We start from the raw sequence: 11,783 nt of genomic DNA, 5'->3' as shown, positions 1-11,783 counted from the left end.
TTGGCTCTGTTGCAACACCTTGCCAAAATGACAAATAAAGTGAACAAAGCAAAATTACAATTTTGTGTGACAGAAGTGAAATATTTAGGTCATATGTTGAGAGCAAGCGGCCGTCATGTGGACCCAATGAGAAAAGAAGCCATCTTGTCAGCTCCACAACATGAAACAAAATGACAGATAATGTCTTTTTTGGGGCTGTGCAATTAGTGCAGCAGTTTGGTAGCTAATTACGCAGAGATAACAACACCGCTGCAAAGTAGATTTATGAAACACCAATGACAATGTCGGACAAAATTCAACGGACAGAGGAAGGAGAAAGAGTATATTGTGAATTGAAAAGAACCTTGGCAGGAACAGCAGTATTGGCATGACCAAATTGTGCAAACCCATTTGAACAGACAGTTGATTGTCGGAGCGGTCACATGACCTCAGTTTTGTTGAAAAAACATGGAGCAAAACTCAGGCCAGTAGCATACTATTCAACTAGGCTTGATGCAGTTGCACGAGTAATGCCAATTTGTGTGCAGGCTGTAGTTGCAGCTTCAATGGCCGTGCAGGCATCAGCGGATATTGTATTGTTTCATCAGCTGACACTTAAAGTTCCACATGCAGTTTCAGTTGTGCTGCTGCAAAGCAAAATGACGTTTTTATCGCCTGCTAGGCAATTGTCATATATAGCGGTGTTGCTATCTCAACCACACATAACATTACAGAGATGCACAACATTGAATCCAGCCACAATTACTGCCAACATCATTAGATGGCGTGGAAAACAATTGTTTGGAAGAGAGCCAAGCTACGAAGGGCAGGCAGATCTTAAAGATCCCTGCATATTTATGTGGATGGCTCACCACCCCAAAAAAATAAATAAATAATAATTAAAAAAAACAACTAACGGCACGAATGCTACGGGATATGCTGTAACTACGACAGACAAAGTATTAAAAGCAGGACAATTACCGCCAAATTTTTCAGCTCAAGCAGCCGAACTAGTGGCATTAGCAGAAGCATGCAAATTGATGAAAGATAAAAGGGTGACTATTTGGACAGTCAAGATGCATTTTTTTACCTTACATGTGTTTGCCGCACAATGGCAAAATATAAATGCAATAACAAATAATGAAGGAATCTTATTTAGTGTAGAAAATAAATCCATCCTCCCGAAAGGCTTGTTTAAGTGGGCAGCAATTATGAGTCATGGGCGTTGCCATGTCTCAACAGGAGGGATGGTACAAATAGTGGAAATAGTGGAACAACACTTTAGTGGAACAACACTTTACTACATATGGATTCAATCTTCTTCTTCTTCTTTTCATTTCGGCCTGTCGCCACAGCGCGTCATCCTTTTCCATGTAAGCGTATCTCCTGGATCCTCCTCTCAAACACCAACTGCGGTCATGTTTTCCCTCACAACATCCTTCAACCTTCAGTTTGGTCTTCCTCTAGCTCTCTTGCTTAGCAGCTCCATCCTCATCATCCTTCTACCAATATACTCACTATTTCTCCTCTGGATGTGTCCAAACCAGCCAAGTCTGTTCTCTCTAACTTTGTCTCCAAAACATCGAACCTTGGCTGTCCCGCTGATGAGCTCGTTTCTAATTTTATCCAACCTGGTCACTCCGAGAGCGAACCTCAACATCTTCATTTCTGCCACCTCCAGCTATGCTTCCTGTTGTCTCTTCAGTGCCACTGTCTCTAATCCGTACATCATGGCTGGCCTCACCACTGTTTTATAAACTTTGCCCTTCATTCTAGCAGAGACTCTTCTGTCACATAACACACCTGACACCTTCCTACAGCCGTTTCAACCTGCTTGGACCAATTTCTTCACTTCCTGACCACACTCACCATTGCTCTGGACGGTTGACCCCAAGTATTTCAAGTCCTCCAGCCTCGCTATCTCTTCTCCCTGTAGCCTCACTCTTCCCCCACCATCCCTCTCATTCATGCACATATATTCTGTCTTACTTTGGCTGATCTTCATTCCTCTGCTTTCCAGTGCATGCCTCCATCTTTCTAACTGTTCCTCCAGCTGCTCCCTGCTTTCACTGCAGATCACAATGTCATCTGCAAACATCACGGTCCACGGGGATTTCAGTCTAATCTCATCTGTCAGCCTATCCATCACCACTGCAAAAAGGAAGGGGCTCAGGGCTGATCCCTGATGCAGTCCCACCTCCACCTTAAATTCGTCTGTCACACCTACAGCACACATCACCGCTTTTCTGCTGCCCTCGTACATGTCCTGTATTATTCTAACATACTTCTCTGCCACTCCAGACCTTCGCATGCAGTACCACAGTTCCTCTCTGGGTACTCTGTCATAGGCTTTCTCGAGATCTACAAAGACACAATGTAGCTCCTTCTGACCTTCTCTGTACTTCTCCATCAACATCCTCAAGGTAAATAATGCATCTGTGGTACTTTTTCTAGGCATGAAACCATACTGTTGCTCGCAAATACTCACTTCTGTCCTGAGTCTAGCCTCCACTACTCTGTCCCATAACTTTATTCCTCTATAGTTCCCACAGCTCCGCACATCACCTTGACTAAATTGTAACATGACGACCTATGTGATTTTGGCAGGACTTTTTAGCGCTTACTTTTGAGCTAGTGGGCTAAAATTTGAAACAACGATTGGTGGGAATCCAGCTTTCAGGGGAGGCCTCTTCCAAGCCTCTCGGAGGTTGTGGGGCCGAACGGCGAGCGTCAAAGCACTCGGTTTCGCTCCAGTAGTAGGCCTTTATTGACTAAATTGTAACATGACAACCTATGTGATTTTGGCAGGACTTTTTTGCGCTTACTTTTGAGCTAGTGGGCTAAAATTTGAAACAACGATCGGTGGGAATCCAGCTTTCAGGGGAGGCCTCTTCCAAGCCTCTCGGAGGTTGTGGGGCCGAACGGCGAGCGTCAAAGCACTCGGTTTCGCTCCAGTAGTAGGCCTTTATTGACTAAATTGTAACATGACAACCTATGTGATTTTGGCAGGACTTTTTTGCGCTTACTTTTGAGCTAGTGGGCTAAAATTTGAAACAACGATCGGTGGGAATCCAGCTTTCAGGGGAGGCCTCTTCCAAGCCTCTCGGAGGTTGTGGGGCCGAACGGCGAGCGTCAAAGCACTCTGTTTCTCTCCAGTAGTAGGCCTTTATTGACTAAATTGTAAAATGACGACCGATGTGATTTTGGCTGGACTTTTTAGCGGTTACTTTTGAGCTAGTGGGCTAAGATTTGAAACAAGCGATCGGTGGGAATCCAGCTTTCAGGGGAGGCCTCCCCCGAGTCTCTGGACAGCTGTGGGGCCGAGCGGCGAGCGTTAAAGCACTCGGTTTCGCTCCAGTACCAAGACGACCTATATGACTTCGGCACGACTTTAGGTCGCTTATTTTCAGCCGAGCGGGCTAGGAATTCACCCAGACAATCCTTGGGAATCCAGCTTTCAGGGGAGGCCTCTCCCAAGCCTCTTGGAGGTCGTGGCGCCGAGCGGCGAACGTCAAAGCACTCCGTTTCGCTCCAGTAGTATGCGTTTAATGATTAAATTGTAACATGATTAAATTATAACATTGCCCGGGAACGCCTCGGGATCCCCCCGGAAGAGCTGAATGAATTGGCTGGGGAGAGGGAAATCTGAGCGTCCCTGCTAAAGCTACTGCCCCCGCGACCTGACCTCCGATAAGCTGTAGAAAATGGATGGATGGATGGACGATATGATTTTAAGCAACAATTTCCGTGAAGGCCTCACAGGCCTGAATTTTTAAACACAACAATTTGTAACTTACAAAATGTTTGTGATTTCGTTCTTATGTTTTTAGAGGATGACGTTAAAGATGTCCGCAATGAATTTGGTCTTAATTATTTGAAGTCTGATTACAGTATTAATTTCTTTTGTACAGGCCCGCTTTTATTTTTCTTCAATAAAAAAATCATAACATCCGAAATGTTTGTAATTTCGTTCCAACTACACTTATTACAACTTTCAAAATTCTCATGAGGAAGAAAAGTGTCAAGGTGAACATGAGGAAATGAAAGATGAGGAAAATTGCGAAGAAGATGAAGAATGTGAAAATGAAGAATGTGACGATTTCGAGGAATCAAAATCATCCCGTTTGATCACGGCGAGCTGTTGGCAATGGATTGAGGAGATGGAAAATTTTTTTTATCATATTTGTAGTCTGGAGAAGAGTAGGCAAGAGAGGAACTCCTTTAAAGTCTTATGATAAATGGTCTTGAAAGCAAAGATGCTAAGTCGATTACAGAAGAGGTTTTCTCATTCGATTCAACTTTATATTCCTCCAATTATTCCCCAGAAGAAGCTGATACGTTCTTAGAGATAATTAAAAGCAATCATGCTTGCATTCATTCATCTTTTAAGGATTTGTGTGAGGGGGATTTTAAGACTGATGAACTGGATTCAATTTGTCTGGGAATGGCTCGGAACAAATCCCCAGGGACAAATGGACTTGCAAGCGATTTGTTTGGGTGGAGTTGAGAGAGTTTTTGTACTAGGCATTAAAGACATGTATCAGGAATAAGGAATTGATGCAGACGACAAAACAAGCTTTAATTGCGTTAATTCCAAAGCCGGGTAAGGACGAAAGATATCTTGATATCAGAGGCGGAGGCCCAGGCGGCAGAGGCGGAAAGCCCAGCCGGCAGAGGCGGAAGCCCAGCCGGCAGACGTGGAGGCCCAGCCGGCAGACGTGGAGGCCCAGCCGGCAGACGTGGAGGCCCAGCTAGAAGAGGCGGAGGCCCAGCCGGCAGTGGGGGAAGCCCAGCCGGCAAAGGCGGAGGCCCAGCCGGCAGAGGCGGAGGCCCAGCCGGCAGAGGCGGAGGCCCAGCCGGCAGTGACGGAGGCCCAGCCGGCAGTGGCGGAGGCCCAGCCAGCAGTGGTGGAGGTCCAGCCGGCAGACGTGGAGGCCCAGCCGGCAGTGGTGGAGGCCCAGCTAGAAGAGGCGGAGGCCCAGCTAGAAGAGGCGGAGGCCCAGCTAGAAGAGGCGGAGGCCCAGCCGGCAGAGGCGGAGGCCTAGCCGGCAGTGGTGGAGGCCCAGCTAGAAGAGGCGGAGGCCCAGCCGGCAGAGGTGGAGGCCCAGCTCGAAGGGGCGGAGGCCCAGCTAGAAGGGGCGGAGGCCCAGCCGGCAGTGGCGGAAGCCCAGCCGGCAAAGGTGGAAGCCCAGGTGGCAGAGGCGGAGGCACAGGACACAGGCTTACGTGGAAAAGGAGGACGCGCTGTGGCGACCCCTAAAGGGACAAGCCGAAACGAAAAGAAGTAAGGCATTCCTTAAATATCACACAAACTGTACAACACGAGCCGCATGTCAAACTTTACATTAAAATCCAGGAGGGGAAAAAAAAAAAACATACATAAAAGGGCTTTATAAATATAAGTTAAATCTACCTAGAAGAGAAAGAAGGTTAAGGCCTTTCTTATTCTTTACAAACTTTAAAGATTTGTACCAAAGCAGTTCAAGCAATGATTTAAACAGGGTTTTGTCTTGAAATATTTGCATTTGTGAATAACAACACATTAATAACAAAATCAAAATTCTTGTCCTTGACAAACACACCAAACTTAATGGACTCCATATCCAATATTTTTAGAGTGAAGCCAGCCCTGCATATCCAACCAAAAGGTCTGTACTGATTCGCAACTAAAAAATAGATGTTCCAAGGTGACAGGAGGCGCAGACGGATTCATCAGCATCATCCAAACAATCAGAGGAGCGAATGACAAATGAGATAAGCCAGCACGTTGAATGTCCCACACCCCTCCCCGCCCCATTGGAGCAAAGTGCAACGCAAAACTCACTCTCTACTAGCCTTAATGCTCTGTTAGGTGTGACGGACAGGGTGAAGACTATTGTCAATATTGGAATCCAACGCACACCATGCCAAGATCTTCCTCCCATCCCCCCTCGCCTGAAACCACCATCCACTAAGATGCGAAGGGCCCCTCCTCCACCCATTTAGAATATTATCTGCAAATCTGACTGATATCTGCGGGGTCTTTTCCAGAATAAGACCCAAATGGAGAGCAGGCGTTTTTTAACCCTGTAATTAAAAGGGACAGAAAGTTGGTAAAAGAAATATACATATAAATATTAAAAAATGTAGAACAACCTTAGTGAGGATAAAATATGAATCTAGCAAACCATTGTCTCCAGTTATCTCTGCGAGACAAGCTCTTTTCAATATCAGGTCACTGGGTAATAAATCAATGTTGATTAATGACATCATTACAACCCATGATCTGGACTTTTTGTTACTAAATGATACGTGGTTAACAGAAAGTAGCTGCAATACCATTTTAAATGAGGCAAAAAAAATATCTAAACAACGCTCTGCTATACTGGACATATTTGACCTCTCTCAACATATTAAGAGTCCAACCCGGACTTAGGAAAAGTGACGAGAAAAATCTTGATCAATCTCAGTAATTTAGAAGGCTGCTACATGAATGAAATAAGAGTTCTCGATTACAACGGTTTTACTGTCAAACACACACAAAGCACGACAGGAAGTGGAATTTTATAGAAAATTTAATTCAATCTAAAACTATGGGTTAACATACACAAAGAAAATAACAATGGTAATTGAAAAAAATAGGCATACGTAAAGAAAATGTGTTGCTGGACTAAAAATGAGCGTGAATAGGTTACAGCGTGTTGCGCTAGTACAAAGTTGGAACTTGCGTGATGCTGGAATTTTACCCCAAAAATATGAGGCACTAATTTTGGACATTCTGGCAACGATTGCAATGCTCTACTAACGACCGTAGAAAAGTTGGCCCTGGGGATGTTCTGTCTCCGAGCATCTCAGGAGGAAAGGAGGCAGGTTTACTTGAAGAAGAAGATGCACAAAAAGTAAAAACCCCAAAAGATGCAAAAAGAAAGTTGCTGTCCCGTTGGGGTGCACGTGTCACTTTTCCTGCCTAATGAACTTGTTGCGGGCCCCGCTCTCAACTGCGGGCGTAACTCGTACGGCTGCCATGGCTACCAACAGAGAGCCGAGACCCAGTCATCCAGAGACGGTAGACGCTAAACAGGTTAAGTACACAGGGAGCGTGTCTAAGGGACAGGGGAACTGGAGAAGACCACACCCATCACCTAGAATTTCGTCTACAATTTGGCTCTTAAAAATTGGTTTGAAGGAACAAATTCAGAAGCCAACCTGTAAAAACGCAATCGCACAGGCATCAGGGTATACATTTAGAACATTCCTGAAGGTTTGTTACAAACGCGGGGTTTCAATGTCATGTTCATGTCCGCAGGCAGTGTCCCTAACCACCACTGGGGCGGTGAACATGTTCCATTGGTCAACAGTCATCCGTCAGGCATGCTGCGCCAGTGAGAGGAGACTTGCAGTCAGTTTTATGGTGCCAGATGACATAAACCAGGTTTCCTGACTCTTATGAAAGCAAACTGGCTGGTTGAGGTTCAGGAGGCAGGAATGTAACAGTTTAACAACATAATCAACAACTTCCCATCTCTCAACATTTTACCTTTTGGAATTCCTTCAAGTTTAGTCAACATCTTAAAAAAAATAATAATAATAATACATAAAAACATTTTTTTAATTTGTTTCTAAAAATTGCTATAAAGTGATTTTGGAGTATGAAATGAGTTAGCGATTCCCTTGCCTGATCCGCTGCGCTCCTCACCAGCACACTTGTGTCTCATATGCCGACCCACACGAGGGAACGTTTTATCTCACACACCGCAACTGAATGTTTTCTGCCCCGTGTGTGTTGCTGTGTTTTGTTAAATGTGCCTTTAAAGTGAATCTTTTCCCACAAACTGAGCAGGCAAAGGGCTTTTCTCCGGTGTGTGTTCTTGTGTGTCTTTTTAAATCTGCCTTGGAAGTGAATCTTTTACTACAAACTGAGCAGGCAAAAGGCTTTTCTCCTGTGTGTGTTCTTGTGTGCATTTTTAAATCTGACTTTCTGTAAAACGTTTTCCCGCATACCGGGCACGCAAATGGTTTCTCACTAGAGTGTCTTCTTGTGTGTCCTTTTAAATCATCCTTATTACTGAATCTTCTACCGCAAACAGAGCATGCAAAAGGTTTTTCTCCAGTGTGCGTTCTCGTGTGTCTTGTTAAATGTGGCTTTGAAGCAAAGCTTTTACCACAAACTGAGCAGGCATAAGGTTTTTCTCCTGTGTGTGTTCTGAAGTGCATTAAATTATTCTGAGAGAATCTTTTACCACAAACCGAGCAGGGAAAAGGTTTCTCGCCGGTGTGTGTTCTCGTGTGTCTTGTTAAATCTACCTTCTGAGTGAATCTTCTGCCACATATGGAGCAAGCAAATGGTTTATCTCCAGTGTGTGTTTTTGCGTGTCTTGTTAAATGTGACTTTTTTGTGTATCTTTTACCACAAACGGAGCAGGCATAAGGTTTTTCTCCCGTGTGCTTTCTCGTGTGAATTCTTAAATTGTACTTGCGAGAAAACTTTTTCCCACAAACCGAGCAGGCAAACTTTTTTTCTCCAGTGTGTGTTCTTTTGTGCGCTGTCAACGATGACTTGTTGCAAAACGTTCTGTCACAGTGAGAACATTTAAGACATTTCTTGCGAGTGTGACATTTCTTATCACCGTGAGGGTGTTGTTCTTCATCATCATCATCTTCATCATAGTCAGAAGAGTGTGATGTTGTGTCATCATAAGCTGATAGGTCGTGCGCTTGTGATCCTCCACAGTGCTCTCCATTATCTTCTTCACGCTTCACATTGACACCGGTCAACGGAAATTTGGTGATTTCGCCCTCCTGCTCTTCTTCTTTAATGTAAGGGGGCTCGGATTCCTCTTTCTCTTTAATATGAGTGGTCTCCAGCGCCTCTTGTTTCATGTGAAGAGGCTCTGGCCCCTCCTCCTCTTTGACGTGGGTTAACTCGGCCTCGCGCTGCCCAGGACGAAGATACTCACTGACGTCTGAAGGACACAAGAAGACAAACACGCGTCAAACTTTGCTCAGTCAAGTCTCATGATGAGATGCTGATGTGGTGTATCAATATTAGCAATTAGTGCACGATCTTTAGAACAAGTTATTTTTAGTATGGAGAGAATGATAATGGTTAACGAAATTACGAAAAATGTCATTGTGCTTGTTTAGGCCTTTGTTTTTGTTTTTTTTTTTTTTTACTGCCACTTACTGGACTGGAGTTTTTCCCCCCACCCACCACGACTGCACATACGTCATCATCATTTAAACGCTAGTGACATTTAAGTCTTGTGCACCAATCAAAAAGAAAGTCACATAACCTCACAGAACATCTTCTACTGGGCAAAGGTATTAACACTAGATTAGCCAGCCCGGCTGATCGTCGTGGCAGCCATATTGGGAAGGTCGTTGTTACCGTGATGCCAACAGCAAGCTACTCGTTGTGTTTACATTTATCCATCCATCCATTTTCTGAACCGCAGGGTACACCCTGAACTGGTTGCCAGCCAATCGTAGGGCACATGCAAACAAACAACCATTCGCACTCACAGTCACACCTACGGGCAATTTAGAGTCTCCAATTAATGCATGCTTTTGGGATGTGGGAGGAAACCGCAGAGCCCGGAGAAAATCCACGCAAGCACGGAACTGTGAGGCTGACGCTCTAACCAGTCGCTCACCGTGCCGCCATTTAGACAAACAAAAACAACAGCTTTCATGTACTGTAGTAGTTGTCTCGCACTGTCTGCCCAAACGTGGATATTTCAGCTCACTTATAACTTGAGAAAATTCAATCCGACAATGTTTTTTCTTCTTCACAGAACACAAAGTGTAAGGAATGGAGGTGACACCCCAACCATCCTAATTCTGAACACTGGAGTCCCCCAGGGGTGTGTCCTTAGCCCTATTCTCTCCTCCCTCTTCACGCATGATTCACCAATCTATCTTTCTAAATCTTTATTTCAAACCATTGACAAGACTCTCACCTCGTTTATTTCGGACGGGAAAAGAGCTCAAATATGATTGGAACTGTGAAAGAGACCTAAATTAAGTGGTGTCTCATTGCACTTCATCACTGGCTGCATCCATCACTGACGTTATTCCTGTTAGTACCATAAAAAAAACAATTTCGCTTTGGGCCCAATTTGGTCAGGCCATAAACAAAAAGTGTGTTTGGTGCGGCGTATATATGGTTTTGTGTGCGTGCCTGTGCGTGATCTGTGCTGAAAGGTGTGTGTTAAACCTCGATATTGATTTGTGAAGAAGCTTTAGACATACATTGGAACCATATAAAGACGATGATATATTATGTGATATAAAGACATAAATATGATATAAATATAAAGAAATAAATATTATTGTCTGAACCCACTGTTATCCCAAAAAACAACTTGTAAAGCTAAACCTGGCTTACAGGCAACAGGAAATACATTTTTCTCAAGCACGTCTTTCATGATACATAATGCATAAATCGAAATACATGTTCTGTTTATCAATTAATCGACTACATTATTCATTTCAGCCTACTGACTTTACAATGTATTTTTTTTTTGTCTTTCGGGACTCATGGGGCAATATACAAAGCTCTGAAAGACGCCAACACATTAGATAATAATACACGCAATTCATGAGAGCGTGCGTATGGAGATACAATGTGCCTGATACGATACTCGCACAATGCAATACTCCTTTACTTATATTTTAAAAAATATATTTTCCAAAAAAAAAAAACACTTCATTGAGCTGCTGATCTTCCTTATCTTGATTGCAATTATCACTGCAATATGAATAAGTGTGCTAGTATGTCATAAAAATGAGACATTTGGAGTCAAATGCAGACCACCTTGTTTGTTCAAGTGACTTGTTGGCTTTCATGAAATGTTTTGTGTCGGCCTTTATTTAACAGTCGTCATTGCCTCAGGTGGACGGATTTGGGACCCACGTGTCCCTAACTGCGTACTGATCAGGCAAAACGTGGTTGCCACTTGTATATAGTACGATTTAAACAAAATAACAAGCATGAAAACCACATTTCTCAGCCAATCTTACTGTATATGAAAGTAGTGGGGTTTTCTGTCACACAATTGTGAGGACGCGCGCACAATGACGTCACACTGGCATTCGTAGAACACTTCTCCTCATAATATTGTTAAGAAAGGAAAGTGGAGCGACTGGAGGACGTGAACAAACCTGCTCTGCGTAGCACAAGTCGAGGCTGCTTGCAAACCGCGTCCAGCAGTTGGCGTCGTCGCTTCTTCTCCTCTTCTATTCCGCAAAGTTTCTCCGCGTCCCTTGCGGTCGTTCTCGCGCACATTTTCGCGCGGCGATGTCAACACTTTGCACTTGAGCTCGGCTAATGCTAACTAGCACGTGTGTCCCCCTCCCGTTAGCGGCTAGCGAGCGAAGCTAAGCTAGCTCGAGAAGCGTCAACGAGTACCGTGACGAGTTTATCCGGACACAAACATTTAATAAATGGCGTATGAGTCCGGAAAAGTAGAGAAGGGCGTCCTGTGTCAATGTTTCGCTAAGTTCAAGTAAAAAAAAAAACAGAAAGAAGGGTTTAGTTAAGCTCGTTACATTATATTACATTAACTTGGACGATATTCTTCTTCGACACGCCCCTTTTGAGCTTCGTGCAAGGGCGTCGCTACGCTAAAGGAGGTCAGAGGTCGTCATGAGCGTGTTGTGCTGCATACGGTTGAGGAAAACGACGTCAATTTACAAGGGAACTGTTGGTCCCTTTCACACCCCAAAACATATTTAAATGAGTTTTTTTAGCTTTAAAAAAAAGTGTTCATTGCTAGTATACGCTTTGGCGTTGGCAACGTAGTGCCCACCATGAAAATCGATCT

General features: G+C 44.2%; 1 protein-coding gene across 1 annotated transcript; it reads right to left on the bottom strand.

Moving 5' to 3' along the window:
- Positions 1–6,591: 6,591 nt before the first annotated feature.
- LOC133417776 (zinc finger protein OZF-like) lies at positions 6,592–11,465 on the bottom strand. Its single transcript, XM_061705880.1, has 2 exons — positions 11,122–11,465; positions 6,592–8,921 (listed from the first exon to the last, which is right to left on the bottom strand). Exons 1-2 carry the CDS (start codon positions 11,243–11,245, stop codon positions 7,699–7,701), a joined length of 1,347 nt encoding a protein of 448 aa, XP_061561864.1. The 5' UTR covers positions 11,246–11,465; the 3' UTR covers positions 6,592–7,698.
- Positions 11,466–11,783: the final 318 nt, after the last annotated feature.

The sequence above is a fragment of the Phycodurus eques genome, chromosome 2 (assembly GCF_024500275.1).
Source record: "Phycodurus eques isolate BA_2022a chromosome 2, UOR_Pequ_1.1, whole genome shotgun sequence".
Classification (NCBI taxonomy): Eukaryota; Metazoa; Chordata; class Actinopteri; order Syngnathiformes; family Syngnathidae; genus Phycodurus; species Phycodurus eques.
Note: the sequence above shows the minus strand (reverse complement) of the source record. Positions and strands in the feature narration are given on the sequence as shown.

Bases quoted from the DNA above. Each gene is read 5' to 3' on its own strand.
- LOC133417776 (XM_061705880.1), bottom strand. From the start codon at position 11,245: ATGTGCGCGAGAACGACCGCAAGGGACGCGGAGAAACTTTGCGGAATA. The intron at 8,922-11,121 runs GTTTGTTCACGT...TGTGTCCTTCAG, and splicing joins ACTTGTGCTACGCAGAGCAG to ACGTCAGTGAGTATCTTCGT.